We start from the raw sequence: 24,977 nt of genomic DNA on the forward strand, positions 1-24,977 counted from the left end.
GAAAATGGCTTGATTACAAGGAGTCATTTGTCATGATCATGTTTGCAAGTTTTCATTCAATAATCTGACGTTCGTCATCACGCAGTGGCCTCGAGTTATCCAGGATTCACACAGCTTTTTAGGAGTAACATTCAAGCTCTTTTCAAGCACTTATAAGGTATTTAACCAAAAACTTCCAGACTCTTAAAGACTTTATCATCATCTTAACGTTACCAGCCTTATAAGAAGTACCCAGAAGTCATACTTGACTGAGAGTAAAGAGATCATATTACAACGCCTATACAAACAATACTTGTGTAAAGGTCCTAAGGTATTCGATCAGAGTCAGTTTTTTTAATGTTGTTTGTATTTTGGGATTCACCAAAGTTTCGGCCACCCAATATTTTTGGCCATAAATAACGAAAACACAACACATTCAGTATTTAGCTGGATAAGTAAAGAGGCTGATATTTTTGACTGAATGTTTATGAGAACTTAATGCGCCCGTGGTGTATTATAATATGTCCATGAATGCGCCTACTGATTAAAAACAGAGCGGCAACTCAAACTGTGGGCCTTAGAAAATAGCAGGGGTGGGAGGATCGCTCCAAAAATATCCATCCCACCATTACTACATACTGTAGATCATTTCAAGCGTCAATTGGATCGTTACAGTGGGATCACTCTCAGTCTCACTTTTCAGTGATCGATATTTGATCATCAAATAGAGCTATCTAAAACCTTCCGTCACAGTGAACACATGTTAAGCCTTCTTTTTGCTTCTCCACTGCTCCGTGTTGTGTGTCACTATATGTATTGTATGTAATGTAATGCCACAGTGAGAAAAAACAAAAATATGAGGTTGGTTCTTTACCTCTGCCCTGATGTGTCGCATGGTGAGCCCTTCCTCTTGCGTGACTCCGGCGTGGCAGGGTCCAGGGGGTTTTCCCCTACTGCACTCATTTTCAGCTTCAACTGACCTGTAGAGGATAAAGAAAGGAGAAGGTCACAAGTAAATCCCAAAAGCTGGACCACTTAGTCAGATCTTTTTTCCACCAGAGTGGAGGACTCTGAGGATTTCCCACCCTTTTACTCGAACTGTCACCAACACATTTTAAATGACACCCAGTCATTTTAATAGCTGAGGAGGCACATCATCAATAATGTAACAGCTGTTGCTGTCATACAGTAAACATAATTACATTTTATTTCTTGCAGTGGTGGAAAGTAGCTATGTACATTTACTCAGGTACTGTGTCAGTAGAATCTTAAGGGAAATGCGACTTCAGGCATCCGCACCAAAACATTTCAGAGCAAACGTTTGTACTTTCGCCCCCACTACATTTATATGACAGCTTTAGTTACAAGTTACTTTCAAGATGGCTTCAAGGCTTTTAAAAAACAACACATTAGGTACGATTTTAGGGATGCTTTCCATCCGTTTTGGTTTCCGACGTCTTACAAAAAGCAGCATGCAGTCCGGGTGGAATTACAGGTCTGAGTTATTAACAGCGCCACTAAATACTTAACAGTGTTTTCCACTCTAAACAATGACCATTAATTTTACATTTTGTGGTGAACATAGGACTTTTACTGTGAATGTAGTCTTTTAACATTGTTGTATAGATACTTCAACTTGAGTGAAGATCTTGAAAACCTCCCCCATCACTGATTTCATAATACCAGGGGTGACGTTCACAGAATTCAGAGAGTTCACAGAGTTCAGTGTGTCAAAGGGAAAGACACAAATAGACACATATGGTCCACACTTGTGGATGTGGTGGTAAAAGGAAGTAAAAAAACAAGGTTATGTCAGAAATACTACAAAATATTGAAGTTCTTCTTTTAGCAAGGTAACTCAGCAAAAGAGTAAAACAAAGCTGCAGCAGCCCAAAGACAGTCTTTATTTTAAATTCATTATATTTTCAGATTCTATGTATATTCTATATATTCTTTACATCAGGGGAAAAAAATCATGTTTGAAGTGAGTGCATCACAGCCCCTTAAGTGCATCTACTCAAGGATGATGTGTACACGGACAACTGACATAAAACTTAATGGTGTCCTCTTCAGCTGAACTGTGTTGTTAACTAGCTTAATTACCTGAGTTACCTGGCCTTCACAAATTAAACAGTTCCTTCATGAAACAGCTCACAACATATTCTGTGGATTATCTTGAGTAACTGGGTAATGATTTCTGGAAAGACACAGTAACACTTAACCCTCATTAAAAAAGGATAAGTTATAAGTTATTTCAGTGTTAACAAACAATGAAATTAGAGCCTGATATTGGCCTATCACAGATATATCGGTTTCAACATATATGTTGTATGTTATTTTCAGATTTGAGAAGATGTTTGGCTTGGAGTGAATTTTTTCTGTTTCAGTGTGCTGACATCCAAGTTTTTTGTTTAATGGTAAAATATCCTGCCACCACGGAGTACCAATCTGGTTCAAAAGTGTTTGATAAGCACATTTAAAGCGATAGCTCTGGTCTGTTGATGTGGGGTTGTATGAGTAACATATCCCAAGTCAGTGTGTTACCCACAGTAGATGACAGTCAGTTCTCCATCTGTGTGGAGAAGCAGTGAGTACAAATACAGATCCTGTATGGTTGAAGGAAGGTAGTGCTGTTTGATGGCAACATAATGCTCCAAACATGTTCAAAACATAGCATACACTAAAACTGTACATATAAAATACGTCTTGTTGCTAGTTCGGTTTACAGCAGCATAAAGCCTCTGGTACGACTCCCTGCTTCTCCACACAGGTGGAGAGCTGACGGTCATCTACTGCAGGTAATACACTGACCAGGGATAAGTACCTCATACATTCCCACATCAAAAAACCTGAACTATTACTTTAAGAGCTCATTGAAAAAGAAACAGTGTATTTATGGATGTACGTATAATGTGTATAAAAAGCAGTGTTGTGCCTGAACGCGTTCAGTGAATGATCGTTCATGAACTCGTTCATATTTTGGGCGAATGCGAACTGAACGTACAGTATTTCTGTCTGATGAACGTTATTGTGAATGCGTTCATTCTGGCGTTTGTTAACGGTGCTCCCTCACAGTTTAACTTCGTTCAAGAGAGTGCCAGATTTCCATAGAGCCTTCCAGTTGAAAACCCGGCTAACACACACAGTAAACAGGCCTTAATATGTGATGGGAAAACACCCAATCTGGCAACACCAGCCACCACAGAGTCACACTGCCACATGTGTCATCAAAATCCGAAGAATTTAGACAGAAATGAATGAAGGCAGCAGCACTATCTCAGACTCAGCCTCCACCATTAATACGGCATCTTCGTATGATTGCTTAAAACAGTTTTATGAAAAGGTCAGTGATGATCCAGGTAGAAAAAATCTGACCTTTTTGTGCAAACTTCACCTGTTTCAAGAAGCAGCTCCGTACATCAATAACGTCAACAGCAAACCTGAAACGGCACATTGAACTAAAGCACCCGGCGAGGCTTTCAAGGTATGTGTGAATAAAAAAATCAAAAGACACGGCAACAGCAAGCCAAAACAGATCCTCCACTACCCAAATTGCATAAACAGCGTACAGTAGCAACTCTGCTGTCTTCATCTCTTAGCCGCAGCTGGACAACCTGGTTTTGCAATACAGTATATTGTCGGAGAGCTGCAGTTTCAGGGTTAAAACTGATAACATAATTGCTGTCTGTGGTTTTATATGGGCTGAGGAAAATAACAGCTTACAGCAACATATTGGAACTATGAACTGAACTAGTTCATTTTAAAATTTGTGAACTGAACTTTGAACTAATACATGTAGAGAGGGAACTTTACTAACACTGTAAACAAGCAGATTTTTTTAAACTCCCTTATTCCTCTATCGGCACAAAAAAATCGAAAATCAGCTGTAAAATGTAAAATGATATGCCTTATAAAGTATTTATAAGACAGTTATTTATTGTTGCAATCTGTGTGTATAATACTTAAGTGGATATAATAGACATAATTTCGAGTGAAATAACTATTGATCATTTATCAATGATGGTTATTATAAAGTGTGACCATTCCTTAGACATCTCTATGGCAGATGGCACTACAGTTGAGACAAAAAATACATATTTTTGATTCTGGGGTGAGCTGTCCCTTTAAAAGTCATACGACACATATAATATGTGAAGCTGATTTTTAAAACAGGAATATTTATTCAGATGTATTCAGACACACAATATGTAACTTTTGATTTGTTTGTGGATGCCAGCAGATGCTCATAGTCACATGCAGTAAATTCCAGTACAGTGTGTACCTCTACAGCAGCTATGCAACAAAGACTACAATAACACTGCTGCTTTTTCGACCCAGCAACATATTTTAAACACTGAAGTTTGTGGTGATATTCTCACTGACTGCGTGATACTAAAAAGCCTCCCTAACACTTTGTTTTATGCATTTCCTTGTCAGCCTCCCTTAATAGACTTGTGCCTTCTTTATCTGCAAAGTCTACAGTCTGCATCTCTCTCCCTGCATCAAGAGGGTGACCATGGCAACAGGAAACGCTGCAATGTTGGATGAAGCACACCGTGCAGAGAGGATAGTTAACAGGGCTCCTACACAACCTATTAAGCCAAATGTTAAAGATAAAACCTTTTTTTTTTTTTGTTTTAATTGACATCAGAAATTGAATTTAAGGCACACACAAAGCAGCAAATGAAGGATTTCCTGTCATGTTAAGCAACGTTTAAAGACAGACAAGGCTTATTATTCCATTACTAACCTGCTGTTCTGACTCTTCACAAATATCTAGCTTGCAAAATACTTTTATCAGTAATCAGTAACACATCCACACATGGGAGCCAAAAATGCACACATGACAAAGATGGGCTCGAGCCTTTAAAGCTCTAAAACCCACATCCATGCCTGCGGTACCTAGATAAAATCTGTAAATCTCAGCCATACACACCAAAACGCTTTAAATCCGTGGGCAAACGGCAAAAAACAAGATGCCATTGTCACAGCGCTGGGTGCCGCCGCAGGGCCGTGCTGCTCACAGGACGCTAATCCTTCCTGACTAGCCTCGTTTACATTTCACCTCAAATCACCCCTCTCCTCCTCAGCCCTCCTTGTGTTGCCGACATGCAGCGCTTAAAAAAGATCCATCCGCCACAGTCAGAAATGAGAACACTGCTGCACATTAGCACTCAATGAAAACACAAATTACCCTAGTTTTCGGAGGAGCGGGCACAGTACAGTATGTGCTTAAGTAACAGCTGAAACTGTAAATATGTGTCAGTCAATCATACTTAAAGAAAACAGATTTATGTGAAGCAAGTTCTGCAGCAAACAACATGCAGCATGAAGTTCAGGAAACAGGGAAGGAGCTTACAGTATGTGTGTTTGTGAATGTGCTGTAGTCAATTATAGCCTGGACTGTTGAGTCTGGATTTAAGGAAATAGTTAGCCACATTTTCATTAAATCAATGTTTGTTATGCATGCGTATGTGGCGGGAATAAGATGACAGCTCTACAGTGAAGCAATACTTCAGTCAAACCTTGAACAGAGCTGGTTATTGTTGTGTTACAGCTTCCAAAACCACATTTCTCTTGGAGTAACACATTGCTGAGTATAAACATGTTACAGGCTGCAACTGACAATTATATTCAACATCATTAACGTCCCGATCTGCACCATTCATTGATTAGTTGCTTCGTCTTTGAAACGTCATTATTTATGAAAAATGCTCACAGCACCCAAAGTGACATTTTCAAATTAACAGTCCACATCCCAAAGACTCTTTGTTTACTATCATAAGTGACAAAGACAAGCAGCAAATTAGTACATTTCAGTGTTTTTGCTTCAAAAATGTATCATAATATGGTTAGCGATTCAATTGCTCTCCATCAGCGATTCGATTAGTTGCACACGCGTTCATGCAAAGTGGTACAGCAGCAAACAATTATTTCTGTTTTTTTGACTGATCTCTGACTGATCAGTTGGCTGGTTCACAAAATTTTTGAAAATCGTACAAAAAAAATGTCAATCACAGTTTCCCAAAGCAAACATCGGCACACCGGTATTTGAACCGAATATCATTGAGCACAAACATACCAGCAATTATCATCATCAGAGAGACTGCAACAGATCATTTTTGGCATTTTTTTTTCAAAGAATTATTGAAAATGAAAATGTAATTAAGGCTGTGTGATATATACTTACATTGTTGAACAATAGAAAGACTTTGATTGTTTCATATTAAGTAGTATTAGATTTTCACAACATCCTCCTGGTTTTCAAATTCACAATAACGATATTATTTCAATCAAATCTACATTTGACTGGGTGTTTTGTCTCTTTTCTGTCAAATAAATTATTGTCAGAATAAGAGTATACAGAGGTGTGTCTGCACAAAAAGTGTCCAAAAAGAACAATTCCACTCAGTTACTAACAGCTTCACATATAATCATATGTGAATTTTTACCACAATACAAATCATTTTTCATAGTTCTATCATTTAATTCCTTGTGTTGCTAATCACAGTTTTTCTGTCATGTGGACGCTGCTTTCCACTCTTCCACACAGGAGGAAGGAGGACTCTGTCTAACCATGACTGTTATACATTTTGTTCAATGCCTCACTGAAAATTTGAAGAAAGGTTTGTATATACAAAGGTGTAATAAGAAATAGTATGTTCAAGTGGTCATTTTACATAAAGCTCTAATTCACTGAATTTACAGAAAAATACTGTCATATTTATCACTATCTGGATATGAAATGACAGACAGACTATACAATGTTGTTCATTTTGTTCTGCCTAACCAATTATCAATCAATTTCCTGTTGATCCACTCACATTTTCAGCTTTAATGTAACTTTCCAGAATGACTTTGCCATCATAATGTGTTCATTTATGGACCTGACAAGTTGAATGTTGCCTCGGTATAACTGGCAACAGGTCAACAATTCATTGATGGATGAATGCATGATATGCAGTAGCTATATTCCATAACATACCAGCTGAATGTGTCTGCTGCACCCTGACCCTGTATTGGGTGAATGAGTTTTCTTTTTTTTTTTATCACATCAAACATCTAACTGCGTGTTCATACTGTGAAAACATGTCTAACAATACATTGTGAGGAGGGAAGCCTGGCTGAATTGTGTATTGTTGATAAGCTCTTCAGCCGTTCACAACAAGCTATCAACAGTCATCATCATATTTCTGGACTTTCCCGTTTCCCTTCCATTGTGAAAGTTTCATGAACTACAGCTTCTCCCACCTGTAGACTGTTTATAATTGCCCTATTTGTATTTCATTCTTCCTGGTGGACTGGACAGCTATCAGATGCTACATATAAATGTGCCCAAGAAGCATTTAAGAAATCAGATCGTTTCACACACTTAGAGGTGGTTGGATTCTAGCTAAATGTTGAGAAGGTGTCAATAGGTCTGTCTTTCAAAGATGCATACATCGCTACTCCTCCTGCAGTGTAACTACGTCAGTAAGCTGTCTGTGGAAATAGCCACCCATTGTCTGATTTTCTAAATTTATCCATGATCTGTCTCCTCTCTCCCTGTGATGACAGCAGCTGAAGTTACAGTAAAATTACACTGAAATGAGCTGTTTGCACTCTGTCTCATTAAAGCAACAAGGGACATTTAACTTCAGCACCAGTTCATCTGATGAATGATCTGTAGGGATGAGACAGCACCGATATCAGTGAATTCATGTGCCTGTTAAGTTAGACTGCAGATGGTTGTTAGTTAAGGCAAGCTTCACTGGTATTGTTGTGACTTAACTGCTGAATTGCAAAATTCATCTTCTGGGGTTTTAAGCGTGCATTAATACCTCCTTCTGGACTGGAGGACAACCAAAACCGGATTTGCATTTGGCCCAGCAAAACAAAGACAGACTGTAATCAGATTTGTGATGCGGCCAACGCGTGTATGTGGCCAAGTGTAAATGAAAGTATCTTAATGCTCATCTGCATTTTGTCTGTTTGCTAGAAAAAAAATCTTAAATTATATAACTTTTAACTATATCACTCATATTCACTTATACCTTCATCCCCTCTGATTCAGTTAATCCTTGAAAACTTGTCCGCAGTTGTAGTCATGTTCCTTTGCTCTTTAAATGTTTTTACTGACAAAACTGCAAAACGCAAACACAGAAAATTTGATTCAAGTCACTCAGCTAGCACTGCATTATTGATCCTTAACAAGACTGTTAACACTCCTGCTGAATCTTGTCTGTTACCTTGAGCTGTTGGAGTTTCAATAAAAGCTAAGGTAAAGGAGACTGAGGCTGAAAAAAAGTCAATGCAAAGTTACATTTTCAAGGTAGAAAAAATGTTCTATTCCGTCTTGTACTGCAAATCTACTGTACTCAGAGAGCTTACTGTATGTGATACTATCTGTACATCTCTCAAACAAAAGCCCTGCTGTTTTCTTGATGCTTTATTCATTTGCTGCGGTGAGCTAATCTTGACGCACAATAAAACGCAAAACACAAAAGTGTCATGTGAAGGAATCAGGAGTTATAAGGCTAAGTAGCTACTCTGAGTTTTGAGGAAAAAGAAATGAGGAGGTTAAGACGAAGAGGCCCAAGGACTTTTTTACAGTTTGGGTAAACGATCATCTTCCATCATGCAACTAGGACAGGCGATGTCTTTTCCAGTTTGTGCTTGTCTTATCAGCATACGGAGCGCAGCACAACAAAAGCAGCTTGGGCCCTGATGTCTGTAAACAATACCAGTAATCTGACATGAGGGACTGAGACTGCTACCAGTACCAAACAAGTTAGACATAATAGTGTGTCCACAATGCTAAAGTGAAGTAACCTAAAGTTCTCAAGCGACATAATAATGATAGTTTGGAGCAGGAAAAAGTAGACTGGTCAGCTGATACCACCCTCCAGAAAATGATTTTATTCTTGGCACAAAAAACAATCACAGAACAGAGCACAGCCCAACCGAGTCAAACTCAGAACAACTTCATAGCCAGTTAATAGTTGCGACTGCTTGGTATGTGCTGCTCTGCAACGTTCAATTTAAACCAAAGCGACTTGATGTTTTCTTGGATATAATTTGATGGGTATTATTGGTGAGCTAATTGCCTTTAACGTTTTGATAAAACCGCAAAAACTAAAGGTGTGTCCATAGCAAGTGTGTGGTTGAGCGAGTGATGGGGGAGAATGGCAAAGAGGCTCATCTATGCTCGTTTACATACAAAAAATAGATCTAGAGTAGAACAGGTCTGTTTCGAAATGATTAAACTGTGACTGGCCACATACTTCCATGCATCCTTCATGTAGGTATGGATGTTAAGTAATACAACCAATAGAGGTCGCTGTTCTGAGGTCCCCCCCTTACTTTTTCTCCACCAACATCCAACTCACATTTCATTCCCGTCCAGTCTCCTCCCAGCTGTTTCTTTAGTAACTGTTTGTCTCTGTGCCAAAGCGAGTAACATTACACAGATGTTTAAAACTCTCCTACTCACATAACTTCTCCTCAGAGAGTTTTTAAAACTTCTACCTCTTCTTCCTGTGGCCATGTCCCGGTAAGTGCATGCAGGGTACGGACAGAAGGACTAATCCGTAATTGTATATGTATTTCATGTAGAGAATAATTAAGCTTTAAATGTGAATGCAGGCAGAGCAGAGGAAACGCAGTGTAGTAAAAACTTATAACAGTTAACACAGTTACCATTGTTATAAATTGTCTGTTTTTGCTGATTGCAGACAAGTACAGTGCAGATTTCTGTGAAATAGCATTGTTCTAGGCACATAGACATAAAACCAAATCAATAAATACATACAGTCTTTTCTTTTTATATCTATGACGTGACCAAACCCAACCCGAATCACTTCAAAAATTTTGTCCAAACCTTGCCCGCACGGGCGACAACAGGTTCAGGTTGGGCATCCATGCTCTTTTACAAAAGAAAGCAAACAACAGATGGACCGACCGAATAAAATGTCTCATACACACATTCACGATTCTACTTATATTTTTCTATTTTAGTTTCTACAGTAAAAATCCCATTCGTTCTGTTTTCTCTCAGGATGAAAAATACTAAATAAAACACAGCTCACAGCATTCATCTACTGTATGCATGCAGCCAGTCAGTACAGTAAAACATTAAGCTTAGTGAACAATCTCTGCTGCTACACTGACGTCCTTGCAAACTGCCATTCAAAACACCTGTATTAACCCACTGCAGTATATAAAAGCTATATGACAGCTTTCACAGCTTGCTCTCATTAAAGCATCGAGCCCAAAACAATCATAATTAGATCTGTTAGAGCTGCAGTGTGAGCGCAGCCTCGTCACACTTTCACAAACACCTGCCTCACAGTAAAGAAAAAAGAAAGGAGGTAAAAATAAAAATTAAATAAAAACAGAGAAAAATCAACTGGGAGTCTTAACCCACACACCTGTAGACCAGGTCAGCCTCCCACACCTTCTGACCTCACCCCCTCCTCTCTATGGCGTGACGTATGGAGGAGCCTTCAGTCGCCAAAGAGGAAGAAGGAAAAGCAGCAGCAGCAACAACAGCACAGCAGAGTCAGACCACTGAGAAATACAGTCCGCCACGGGCTCGCCATTGCAGCACGTTTCGCTGGATTTAGGTTCGTCTTTTCTCTCTCAAAGCTTCCTCCTCCTTCAGTTTCTCATTCCAAAGAGCTTTACTGATCACTTCACACACTCGCACATGCAGTGTACACACACACACACACACACACACACACTCACACACACACACTCAACAGCAGCAATGTATGGCTTGCAGAGGGGGAGTGAGGAAGAGACCATGAGTGAAGGATGAGAGAGGTACAGGGAGGAAGAAGTGAATGAGGGGCTCGCACAAAGACACATACGTTATCTTTATTGGTTTACTGAATGGGCATAGAAGCAATTTTCAGGTCTTTCTCTAGGCTTCTTTTAGAGCCCATTTTTCCTATGTGACGGGCTTCCTGAATGATGACTAAAACGCCACTTCTCAGACTTCACCTTTTGGTTCTGATGTTCACCTTAACTGTGCAAGTTGTTTGGTAAACCGCCCCCCCCCCCTCCAAAAAAACCAAGTTATTCCTGCAGATTTAATCAATTTCCACACTGTTCTCAATCTTAAAAATGTCACTAAAATCTCATGCTATTACCAGAATGTCACGACTAGAGGGAACCTCTAAACACGAAGTGTTCACTGGATAAGTAAAGACAATAGCAATATGCTATGACATGATCACACTGAATTTAGACTGATATTTTTGGTGTGCTTGTGAAAATAAGGTGAGAAGCTTATTAAAAAACAATTATTTTTCTCACCACACTGCTCATTCAGACCCCCCTCTCTGCTGCGCTAACTTGGTACAGCCCATGAGAAGCTGCTCAGTCACTGTTGCTAAGGCCCTCCCTCCTTGAATATAGGACATGACCAGAGAATGTATACCGCCCCATTCGATCGGGGCCACACTGCACCCCCTGACTCCTGGGTTATATTTCAAACGTGTTGACACACAGACAGGTGGAATCTTGTTCGCCATCATTGTTATTGTCCATGTGCAGCTTCACTACAGTGCAGATAGCAGGTTTCACTGAGCAGTGTGTCTTCGGCTGTCTACATGTGGCCTCCACGTGAGGTCAGATTGAGGGTTGGTTTACTCATAATTCAATCGATGAACAAACTGATTCTGCCATTTCTTGAATAGTGATACATGACTGTCGGCAGGCACCAGATCAGCTGCATCAGTGAAGTCACTAAATGTGGTTTGACAAGACCTAACAGCCTCGTTTACGAGTCACCTGTCAGCATTTCAGCTGCAGAACAATTCTCAAAGAAACTAATGTATGGCATCCTCAATTTTCTTTTTCATCAATAATACAAGCTTTAAAATAAATCTAAATTCAATAACAGTATCTGTGTGACTCATCTCAGTACAAAAAAACAGTGTTTCTTCTACATTTATTCAGTAAGAATGAATGTAGGAACACAACAAAGACAGCCAGATAAAAGGGGAAATTGATCATTATAATCTAGATAACAAGAGCAAAAAAAAAATACCAACAAGTATAAGCCCTAATGTGTAGAAATAGCCCTTTAATCATGACCAATTAACCACAATGTACAATATAACTGCTGCAAACCACTTACTAGAACAAAGCACTAGATCGGAAACCAAGTCCAACAGGAATGGACATAGAACAAATACCAAACATGACACAGTGTTACTACTGCCGTCAGTGTCAGTGTTCTTGTTTCTATGTCTCTGTGTTGACACCAAGGACCATGGAAATAAGTGTCATCACTTTAACATGTTATCCTTTGGAGTATGTTTTTGTCTTCAATCCAAAAATCAATCAATTAATCAATCAAAAAAATTGCTACAAAACAAATACAGAGGAAAGACTGTAAACGTCACATAAAACAAAACATAAATCCATCTGCAGTGCATTACACTTGTGCTGCAGTTATATAAATAGCATTTTACATAGCAGTTTTCGCACAGGTCACTTGCTGAATGTGGCAAACGTCACAAACACGAGTTAGGCAACAAGTGGATAGCGCTTTCTCAAGGCATGACCTATCAAATGGGCCTGATATATTCCTCATGATGACATACATTAGCAGCCAAAGAAACCAGCTGATGTGGTTCCCTCTGATATATCCCCAAACATAAGTAACGTCAGCCTGATTTTCCCCCACGATTGAGGGCATGGGAGCAGCGTCAGAGCATACAGTAACTTGATAATAATCTGCAAACTCCTACTATGCACTCTCTCTGCAACGATGCAAAAATCTTCCACATCTGCATTACAGTGCATGTAAAAATCACGACATTTCCAAACAATTTCCATAAAACATGTTTTATAGAGACTGACACAAGAGTTTTTTGGGTCAGATGCCTTTGCATTTGTTTCTGAGAGAAATAAGGACTGCAAAGGCGAGGTTATATTTCCTACGTCTCTGTCTTCTTTACAGTGAGTCTGAAGCACATCACAGAAAGATTTCTATAGCCCCTTCTTAATCTCAATCCTGCGCTACTGCCTGTACATTTATCCAGTAAGGTGCGCCAAAATTCTTGAAACAAAAACTGATGATAAGTGGAACTTTACAAATGCAAGCTGGAGCCCTGGCATTAACAAATCCCTGCAAAAGAAAAACTTGTAAGGGCGGCTACCTGTTTCATGTTCATATTGTTTGCCAACAGGTTTGTACCCACTGTCTACAACAGGTGAGCCAGACTGCCTCATCGGTGGCACAGTTCCATTAAGAACCAGACAAAGCAATTATAAAATAATTACAACAACTTAAATTACCACAATGGCAACTCTAATCGCTGTCAATCACTTAATTTGTTCTACACTTGCCTCACCTCAACATGTCAGTGTTAATGTCATATGTTAATGCTGTCAGAGCACAATGATTAGAGAGTATGCAATAACGCAGTCTTTACAAATTCATCATCATGAATCTGCCGGTTATTCAGGATTATGTCATTAGTATTTAGTATCAGAGAGAAGTGAGAGGAAAGTTCCCATTATAATTGGAGTTGGAAATATTTCAATTATCAATATCTACTTAATTATTCTTTCTATAAAATGTCAGATATTCACATGGTTCCCTAATGCCTGAGCTGACATTTACAAATGTCATTCTTAGTCCGTACAACAACCTAGATATTTAAATTCTCTAACAAAAACCACTGTCAATATAGCTGCCGAGTCAATTTCTGTATTTGACTAATTGTATCAGAACTCATTTCTGTCAGCTGACGGACTGATAATTTCAGCCAAGCTACTCTTAACTCCAACGAGTTTTAGGCTCTATAAAGGTTTACACACTGTAAGGTTAACAGAGACACACAGTTGTCAGGAAAATGGTGAGGGGTAATGTGCATGCTAAAAGGGGTTCAAACATTCAAAAACAGCGGTGTGGTCCTTTAAGAGTCCCTGCTTCTCCACTGAATACCCTGCTAAGTTCCAGTCCATTGTTTCCCACCATCTGTGGACACCCAGATCCAGGATGTTTACCAAGAGTAAGAAATAACCTTGGCCTACACACTGCTCCACATACAGTTAGCAAGACTCCTTGGTGTATAGAATACATAGTGTAGAGCAGTGAGCAGTGTTGAGTTAGAGCTGGTGGACTGCTACCCAGAGGCACTTTTCCCATCGGTAGAGCAGTGGGAGCACAAGAGGAAGATCTGGAGTAAGATGCATAGGAACATCCCTTTAATTTTCCCTAACGACTAATCTCTACAGTTGCAACAATTAAATCAATCAGTTGTCAACTATTGAATCATAAATTACTTATGTTCCGATAACTGATCAATCGATTCAAGTCATTTTCTCAAGAGATGGGTCAAACATATCAGACTATGATATGTTAAGCACTGTCTGAAAATATATTGCCGATATGATAAGAGCCTTTTGAAATGGTTGATCGCATCCTTCAGGCTCTGATTTGTTCTATAAATGCAGCTGAAACATGGGGCATCTTTGCACTGTCGATTATGAATGTTATTCTTTATTCTACAAAACATGACAACAAATCACTAAATAAATGTTATTAAACAATAAAACCACACTGCAATTTTTTAACTCAAAAAATGCAAACATGTTTTTCACATCTGGAGAACATGACTTGTCAAACATTTTATATCAAAAAAATGTGAACTTTTCGATTTTGCACCTGTGCAGCCCCGAGGCCTGGTTAGACTTAGGACTATCACCTCCTGGCTATCAGAAGAGAAATCTGGGCAGGCAGCTTGGTTGGTTGGTTCCGCTGACTAGCCCAGATTATCTGTCAATGTGAGGGGTGAACAGATTCAGTCTTAAACCTCCTCAACTAATCCAGATCGATAAGGACCTCGCAGATAAATATCAAACGCTGCAAAAGCCTTGATACTCCAGTCAGAGTTACGGTTGGGGTTATCCAAATTCTGGGGGACTCATAATTACTGCAGAACTTTCCCAAGAGCCAATGAAAGGAATACCCCAGAACAGATGAAAGTGTTGCCAAGCAACAGTAACCAACCCTTGCCCTTGAGGCTAAAGTTAGCTAGCATACTACTGTTGACAGATAATAAAACCGACAGTTAAAATGTCACCTCCTGTTCTCATTGGAGAATAGAAAGCCCATGATGACTGTGTCTCCCTGACCATTTTTTATCCAGGCTCAATTCTTCTGCTTTTGTTTTTTCTCAGTGCAAAGTATAATCATTAGTAAAGCAAGATGCTTCTGTTTGTTTACATTTGAGATCACTTCAGAGGGATCACACGAGCTGCTGCATCGGTATGAAAATCTTAATAATATCCTGTGGTGTATGATGCAATGTGCACTATTTTCAAGTCTTGTAGTGTGTGCAGGTTTTAGATTAGAGGGAGGAATATCTGTAAAGATTCTTCTTGTATGCATGATGCAACCCCATTTCTGTCGGTTGGGATCTTAAAAGTCCAGCCTTACTCAACATAACAAAAGATCCTTGGGAAACGGGCCAGATTATAGGTCATTCAAATATATAGAATGATAAAATAGTAAGTTTAACAGGGAAGTATAACAAGGGTAGCAGTGAACATTCCTACCTCCAAATGATACAATATGTGTAAGAAACATACATACACACATACAAGTGAAGCCATCTCCTTCTGGGCAAATGAATACATCCCATTCTGAATCCTAAAAATAGTCACGATATATAGCTTTAAGCATGTCAGTAACATGATGAATATTAGTCAAACCAACATGACTGTATGATATCATCAGTTTCGACAAGCAGGCCTGCATATCTGCCTCTCTCGGTGCATGTGCGTATTACTGCTCACCTAATTTTTCACAGAGCATTTTCAAATCTCTAACACGTTCACTGCCAGACTGATAATTCCACATGAATATTCATCGTTTATTGAACTCCACTGGTCTCTGTGTAATTTGGAGTGCGAGTGTGGGTGTGTGTGCGAGCGTGTCCTCATTTCAACTCGCGGAGCGCTGAGGGAGGGCTACTCAGACATGCTGTGATGTTCAGAGCCATGCAGCCGGTTTGGGGCCACAAATCTCAGAGCGCACGGCTCAGGGGAATAATAGAGTAACGGCCAGGGAGAGAGAGAGAGAGAGTGGGGTATTATCTTTCTTCTCTCTTAACTATTAATTTAGCCTGAACTAACTGGTGCTCTTCAAAATTAAATTGACAGACTATTAAATCTGTGTTGAGACAGTGAAGACTGGAGTCTTTCAAATTCAGCCAATTATTCAGTCTGTTTCTCATATTAAATGGAAAACCTTTCTCACTTCCAGTTATTTGTACCCAGGGGCTTTTTTTTCATAGTTTTCGTTTCATTACAATTGATAGTGTTCAGAGTGTTATCATTTTTTTTTTACTGTAGATCTTAAAACAAACTCAGTTTGCTTCATAAAACACATAACACGCCCAAAATAATGGCCTATAGTGAAACACAAAAAAAAGGGATAAAAATCCTTTCTAAAAGGAAAACTCACACTGGATTCACACCCTTTAAATGAAAACAACTGAAAAGACAGGATGACTTTTTGCGGCAATACTGCATTTATCATTTAGTCTTTAAAGGAATAATTGCAAAGGCTGATGGTACAGGTGGCCGATATGTGCAAAATATGGCAACCCTGGAGTTAAAAACAAAACAGAAAAACATTCTTTCAAAAAAAAAAAAAAAAAAAAGAGGCTTTGTCATCGCTGCAGCTGCCCTGGGTTCGAATACCGGCCTGGGCACCCTGTGCCACTCCCCCTCTCTTTCACGATAATGAAAAATATTGTACATACTGCCCGGCCCAACTGCAAATTTAAAAATGTACAAGAATCAATCTGATGACGTTACCCTGATCCCACAGATATCGTGATTGCCGTTTTTCATTATTCACATCCTTTGTTGACTAAACCATGAATTGAAAAGAATAATAGATGATGAAAATGATCATTAGTTGCAGCCCTTCTACTTACAGATTGAAACTGGCAGAAACGTGTCAGGCACATGGTGCATTTCCGTGACTCATTTTCAGCTCAATCCAGCAAAATAATGTTAAATATTGACCTCTGTTCACCTTTACCACTGCCATCCTACAAACATGGCCTTGAGCCTGAGCTAGAATGTAAGTTCACTCTAAAATAATAAATAAAGGGTGCATTTTCAGTAAGTAAAATCAATAAACAAACATTTTTGTATTCTTGGGATATGGAGAGGGTGTTGAATAATACACACTGTTACATATGTTCTACAAGACCCAAAAAACCCATCAGGCTGCAGCACTGTAATCCCCTGTGGCTGAGCGGTGAGACAAACAGTATTGCAGCACTCAAACAGAGCACACAACGCTAACCAGCCTAACTTGACTTACTTGATCTAGGGCTCCAGTGGGTGAGTCATGTGGTGGCTGTGGTGGCCCTGTCCAGGGCTCAGAGCAAAGATAAAGGGAGGAAGGGGAGACTGACGGTGAGATCAGTGGTGGGCGAGCAGCTTGGAGTCGAGACGACAGAGCGGTGGTGGTGGGGTTATGGCTCCACAGCCGCTCTGTCACATGGCACCATCCCAGGTGCAGGGAGAAGCCGGCTGGCCTCTGACTGGGAGAAGAGATGGGAAACACTGTTAGAACGGGATGCATCCGAGATCTTACAAATTATGATGTAGTGACAAGAGCACATCTGTCATAGAGGGTGACAACAATCACCACATGTGACCTGAACACCAGAAAACACCTCTTTTTCATCAAGTGAACATGAGTTCTGTGATGCGGCACGTTAACCGATACTGTTCTCTCAGCAGTCAAAATTCCACGTAAAAGTGACAGGGAAGTATGTTTCTATTCACCAGATGTACAAATGTGGAAAAATGAAATATCACTGGGTTATATCAAAGGAGGCGGTATCTGAACCATACTTCACCCTTCTTTACAACAATATGGTGGAGGTTGATGTCACCCAGAGGTGGAAGAAGCACTCAGATCTTCCATTTAAGTTGAAGTAGGAACACCACTGTGCAGAAACTTTGTTACAAGCAGTGTTTCGACTATGTGATTTTCTGCGGTATCGATACACTAGCATCAGCTGCACTTCCTCACACCCTCTTCTCTCTGATAGTGAGTTGACACACCCATCATTTTTAAAGGCCTAAACCTGAAGAGAAAACATTCATGAAAAAGTCTGATATTTAATGCTTTCTGATGTTCTTTGCTACTTGCCAAGTAAAGTTGCATCTCTTTGTCAAATTATAGCCTCGTCATATTTATCCTTTGTTAAAAATTGAAAATTTCAGGCCATCAATGTTGTGTCAAGTTTTCCCCATGAGACCGATAATCTATATTTTCATAGGTATTGTATCAAACTTAGAATTTAAACAATCATTTAGGCAGTCTATACTTCATTACATTATCACTGGATTATAATTATTGATACACTACTGTGTTCACTAAGATAAAGCTGGTAAAGGTTGTGTAACTACTTTAGCGAACAATAAATGCTGGGGTATCTCGTGAATGATAGAAAGTTTCATTTTGATCAATAATAATAATAATAATAATAATAATAATAGTAGTAAGACATCGTAAAGTATTCTTTATTTTATGTTATTGAAGTAAATATACAATATACAATACAATCGTTGCCTTTGAATTGCAGTAGAGTAGAAGCATGAAGTGGCAATGGAAACACTCGAGGAAAGCACAAGTGCCTCAAAATGCACTTGGCCAAATGACACATGCCTTCCTGGGGGTTGTTTAAGGATTCTAATAGATTTTCTTTTCCTTTAAAATCAAGTAAGTGACTGAAACATCATATTTTAGAACACCATGAATAAGACAGTGAATGAATAACTATCATTATCCAAAAGATGCAATTCATCCTCGAGCAATAAACAATTATTCCTGGGTGCTTCCACTAGAAAGAGCACAAACATCCACTTTAATAATCAGTCTCAGCACACAGAGTGGAAAAGTGTGCACACTGATTCATCTGCTCCTGATGTTTATGTTTCTTAACAAGACATCAGCTTGATATCTGCAGACAGCTGGCTAGTTAGCTACGCAGCAGGTAGGGACAGACTGAACACTACAATGTTCTGTCAACTTCCGTGGTTTCACCTCTCATAATCCCAGCACCTCGTCAACAAACACAAACTGAAAACACACATCGGCAGGGCTCCAGACTAACGTTTTTTACTAGGAGCACAGTGGCTCCTAATTGAAAATTTTAGGAGTGCAATCATGAAATGTTGTGTCTCTGTGGACCTGGTGGAGGTTAACACATAGACTAAAGTGAAACCTATAGTAAAGCAGTGGACACATATCTGGTGAAATCACGAGGTAATAAGCGTCAAGAGTTTGTTTCGCCATTGTTCACTTTAAATGAAACCTTCTCCTTCCGCACTCGGATTAGCTTTAGGACACTCCCCCTCCACACATTAGCCACTTACAGTGCCATTCCCTATTCCCTGCCCCTCTCATTGGCCCACCACCTGTCATTCCAGAATGCAGATTCTTTGATTTGCCCACATACCAGTGCAAAACAAAACAAAACAAAAAAACACCGGCAAATTCACCAGTTGCAAATGTGCGTCTGAATGTAAAATTTGGTCACACTGTCTCAAATTTTGGTCGCAGTCTGGAGCCCTGAGGGGGAACATGACTGTTGATCCAGCATGGTCAATAGCAAATGGTGACGTTCAAACAACAACAACAAAAACAAAAACAATTACTGATAAAGAAAAGTTAATTGATTCATCACTGCAGCTCTAGTACTGGTTCATGACATAAGCCTCCAACTGACCTAATGACAAAGGGGTCTGAAACTCAAGTACAGTCTGCTTCACCAGCAGGGTCATCACAAAGCATAATAATTTCATCTTATAGTCCTTCGCTGTCCCTACAGAGATGACAGTATAACAAGTTACTGAAGCACTATAATCTAAAAATACAAATATAGTAACACATGCTTCCCTGGTCTCATTTCAGTCATCATCACAGTCATTAACTGCATGTTTACAGAGAGTGTAGTCGTATCATTATTGTCTGTTTCTACGACTCTCTGAATCTACGTTGTCCATGATCCTCCTCTTCAGCTTCTGCCTCCATCTGTTCAGCTGACACATGGTTGACCCTTGTCTGGAGAGCGTGCAGCCATAAGAGCTGAGCACCATGGTGATTTTCCTGTTGGTGAAGCAGACTGTGCTCACCCAGAGCAGTGCTGAATCAATCAGCAGCTCATTGCTGCATCACAGATCTACATAAAGAAGGGAAGTGCACTGATTTTATGGCCCTGACAAACCAGGCTGACAGTTGGCCATTGGCCTATGTTCTGTTGTTACTATGTTGGCCCTAATCTGCAGCGGAGCCAGTCACTAAGAGAAATCCTTCTGATTGGCTCTTCAGCTACGCACAAGAAGAGAAAGAGGAAAAGCAAATTTTTATGAAGAGTCGAGGTGGCGAGACTGTTGTGAAAACAGAAACACTGCTTTATCAAAGCATCAGTTTGTACATCTGGAGTCTTAAGTCTTCAGGTTTACCATTTCGAAGGACAAGAGACTGCCACCAAATCGTGCTTTCCAAAGTTATTCCCTCTTGCAGGTGCAGAACGTACAAACTAGCTGGTCGTCAGTTGTAGTCTTTGGCTGAAACACAAGTGACTTGACACAACGCAACAGTTGGCTTTCATCACCACCAGTTCTACACTGATCAGTCCAAACAATAAAACAACTGACAGCTGAAGTGATTAACACTGATCATCTAGCTACATTGCAATATTCTCCTGGGAAACCTTTGGTCCTGCCACTTGACACACACCACCCACCCAAACATCTATGTAGACCACATCAGCTACATCCTGGCAACAGCACCCCCTGACGGCAGTGGCCTCCCAGTAGGGCAATGCACCCCGCCCCACAATAAAGCCTGAACAATACAAAGCAGGTGCTTTGGATGTTGACTGATCAGTGTATGTTGTTTTGGTCTTGTAGAATTTGCTGCTTTATGTGAAGGCAGCTACACATTATCACACACACCGACTGATGACATCTTCCTTCTATATCAGTTGCTTTTAAAAGTCCGAAGTTCTGTCATCCCACCTATGTTTTGCTGTTGCCTCTAGTCATGAAAACACCAAAAAGTGAGTCACTGAGTGAAAAGCTTTGTGAGAAATGCCCTCAATCAGCTTTCTGAACGACTAGCTGATGTTTCATTGGATTTCATCAGATGTTATACTGTATTTCTCAAGTATAAATTACACCTGAAATGTATGTTAAGAGTTAAGAGTAATACGGGCTTGTTTGAAAATCATGCACCTTGTGTTCAGTAATGAGCTATTTCCCCTCGGCTTCTTGATTTGAGATTTGACAAAAAATAGGTCTTGTAACAACAAACTAAAGTTTCGGCTGAGGTGGAATGCTGAAATTTCATTGGCCAGAGTAGCAAAATCAGCAAGCCATCCATTGCAAAACTATCTGATAAGGATGATAAGCACATATTCACTCCTGATGTGAACATGTGCTGAGTGTCGACTCAAGGCAGACTGGTGAAGAGACCGTGCCAATTTGTGTATTCTGAGCATACTGTACATCTGGAAAGGGAACTTAAAGTGAGCGTCTACTCTTTTCTTTCAAAGCTTCACTTTCAACTCTGCTCTTAAAACCAAGCAATCAGTTTAAACGTGACAAATCGTTGTGTTTGAAGGCGCAGGCATAAATACGAGGACTTTCTTATGAAATCTGCTCTCAAAGTATCATCCAAGGGGAGGGTGATACATTTTATCCTACATTTTATGCTGCATTTTATCCTATTTACATGGACTTCAAATATCTGACATTTTCTTTGACAATGGACAATATTCAAACATACAATTTTATTTTAAAAAGACGATAAAGCCTACATTCCACACAATCTTTGATTTCTTTACATTTCACAGGAGGCTCCATCTGTCCTTCCCATGTTTGGTCCAGCTGCAGTCTCAGCTTCAGTAGACCAGCCAGCACTGACTTGTTATGGAACAGCATGACAGTCTACATTCAGTGACTATCAGTGCTCGTAAATAGGTACAAGGACTACGTGACAAATGGTGCAGATGTGTAAAGGTCAGTTGCCTCATACAAGCACGTATTACAAGGTAGGAGGCCAGCAAGAGAGTGCAAATTCAGAGGTCTACCTGTATTTTAATCATAATCCAGTAACACTTAAACACTGAATGAATCAGTGCATCTTGTGCCATTGCAACCATAAAACTGGACTACTGGTCTCATACCTTATTATTAAACAATGAAATAATGGCATCTAAGATCTAAGAATCTAAGAAAACCAGATGAACTGCTTGTTGATTGCTGATTGATGAACACCCATTCTTAAGTAAGCTTAGCTGTTTATAAATGTTAGCTATGCCAAGCAGAACCAATAAACTCATATCCACATCAGAAGTAGCAAATTAGCAAAATTAGCTCAGCAACAAGAAATCCTATTTCTGATTTTGCAGAAGAAGCATACAAGACTCGATGAAATGATGATGCATGCACTCAATGCACTTTGGCTCTGCAAGTGTCTTCCATGTGCTTTACGTTGTACTTCGTGGGAAGCCAAGAAAAATTTCTTGATGTCTGAAGGCAGCCTCAAGCCAAGACTGACCTATTAACATAAATAAAATTTAAGAGGGAGCTCATCCCTGTATCCCTAACACATTGCCCACAGCCTTTGTTAGACTTGCCATTATTTTAGTTCTTTTTTTGTTACTGGCATGCAAGCGAAGCTGTCATTGGCAATTCAATTCTTGTTCTCAGGCTCCCTCCAATAACGCTCAAGCTAATTTTACAAGACCATCTTCCAAGAAAGATAATCTAAGTTATCCAGAAAGCAAGTTTATAAAAGAGAGCTGCAGAAGCAGTTATAGGAAGCACTGCAGAGGAGCATCACAGAGCCTTAATTTCCACTTATTTACCATCTGTGAGAACTTAAACTGTCAAAAGGAGGAACCATAATAAGTCACACTGTTAAAAAGGTTTGCATGACACTAAAAAGAGGACTATGTTACTTTGCTTTGGTAGAACTAATTCCTCTCAATGGTAAAGTCTTTTACTGGGACCTGAAGGAAAATAATTGAGGAACAATACTTCTAATCAATATTGATACTAAACTGTGGCTGCTCCAAACTGAACTGATGGGCATTTAATGTTCTCATGAGCACATCTTGGGAACAAGAACTCTTCTTTGGATGATCAATCAACCACCAGAAATGTCTGTGATGTCAATAATTTGGTTAATCAATCCACCATCATGTCAAAAGATGTCTTTGATGGCCATCAGCATCACTTCACATTGGGAACGAGTCAGAGTCAAATCTTTTTTGACTAATATTGCATTAACTGAAAACTGGTTGCAAATGACATGTTTATCATTCTGTAACTTTATAAAATGCTGCCGGACTTCAGGTGAAATTTTCCAATCACGACAATAACAAATCATGTCATGGCTCACCATTCGGCTTATTATAGTTAAGCTGGTCTGTAATTACAGTTATATAAGGCCTGTAATGATGGTGGTTTGCTTTTCACAGCACTTTCAATGCACTACAATTCATTCATCATTGCAGGCAGTATTCAAGTAGGAATGCTAAACATTTGCAGTCTCTAGCTTCTCAAATATGAGTATTTTATGCTTCTTTGTGATACACAATAGTACACCAATTATCTTTATTTTGGACTGTTAGTCTGAGAGAGCAAGCAATTTGAATATGTCACCTCTGAATGATAATGTGCATTTTTTAAAATGTTTTCACATTTTATAGACAAAACCACAAATGAATGAGTTCAGATCAGTATTGTGAACAGTGATCAGCTACTGTTGCCTCCAGTTTAGGCCTGAATTGTACTCCAGACCTGTGGACACCAAGGACAGGTTCTGTTTATACAGATATCTGGCATTCTTTCGGAGGATGCATTACACACGTGAGAGATATATTCCATAGGTTGTTGTGGCACTGTGGTCATAATAAATTGGAGGTACACCATCCTTACAGAGCATCACACAGAACCTTGCAGACGGTATAATCAAATCATAATTCTTCAAAAGTCTGTTTCACCTCCATCGACCATTCTAAAGTATGACATTATATCAAGTACATGCTTTAATGCAGTTTCTCACAGGTGTTCTTTACATATTTGCATATGTAAATACTTGCTATGAAAAAATATTCAATCCAGACGAAGACTGACATTGTTATAGAAAGTTTAAGTACTAAATAAATTAATCCCAACAGCTGAAAGGTAGGCTATATATGAAATTTAAACATGCATGTACAAGTAAGAAAAAACTGTGAATACTCCTATCGGATTTCACTGCTAAGAATCAGTGCCATCACTTCATTTGGCAGATTCTTCATAACACAATCATTTGTAATTCTGTTTAAATTAAGGTCAAATTAAGGTCCAAAGCATGTTAGGGGGAAAAAAATTCATCAGCTGCAGGTAAAACAGCAGAACAAGTAAACACAGTATCTTATCTTAAGCTGATTTTACAGTAAGTTGTTTTGTTGTTATTTGCAGCCAGTGACATGTGCAGCCAGTGACATGACTCCCTCTGTGTGGACACAGCTGACGGCAGTCATCACTACCTTTGTAACCAAACCTGTTTTTCTTTACACATATCTAGCTGTCAAGTGCAGCTAAAAAGTCACGGTACAGACAGCCGGACCCAAAGTGAAAAATCACACCTCAGCGGCCTGTATTTCAGCTGAATGGGACAAGGAGAGGTGGAACAGAGGAAGTAAGTGAAGTTGAATGGACCATTTCAGATATTATCAGAGGGAAGGTGAGCTGCTTTAGCCTATTGAGCCAGGTAAAACATAGGCCTCTAAGTCAAATAACAAACACACGCCCACCAACTGACTGACCTGTAATACAGACTTAAAATTAAGTTATCTCCCTGCCATATGTAACGCATCATTGGATCTCTTACAAGGTGCTTTACACAACTAAGATATTTTTATGAAAGTAAATGTACTGCATAATTTATACAAACTGCAAAA

General features: G+C 39.5%; 1 protein-coding gene across 3 annotated transcripts in view; it reads right to left on the reverse strand.

Moving 5' to 3' along the window:
- The window catches only part of ncoa1 (nuclear receptor coactivator 1), a 71,233-nt gene that overhangs the window by 31,287 nt on the left and 14,969 nt on the right, over positions 1-24,977 (reverse strand). For all 3 annotated transcript variants that reach the window (XM_037086774.1, XM_037086773.1, XM_037086772.1), the window contains 2 exons: positions 17,324-17,546; positions 854-959 (listed from right to left, as the gene is read on the reverse strand). In XM_037086774.1, the coding sequence (XP_036942669.1) occupies positions 854-942 (89 nt within the window). In that variant the 5' untranslated portion in view covers positions 943-959; positions 17,324-17,546. The remainder of the gene's footprint in view (positions 1-853; positions 960-17,323; positions 17,547-24,977) is intronic.

The sequence above is a fragment of the Acanthopagrus latus genome, chromosome 22, assembly GCF_904848185.1.
Source record: "Acanthopagrus latus isolate v.2019 chromosome 22, fAcaLat1.1, whole genome shotgun sequence".
NCBI classification, from domain to species: domain Eukaryota; kingdom Metazoa; phylum Chordata; class Actinopteri; order Spariformes; family Sparidae; genus Acanthopagrus; species Acanthopagrus latus.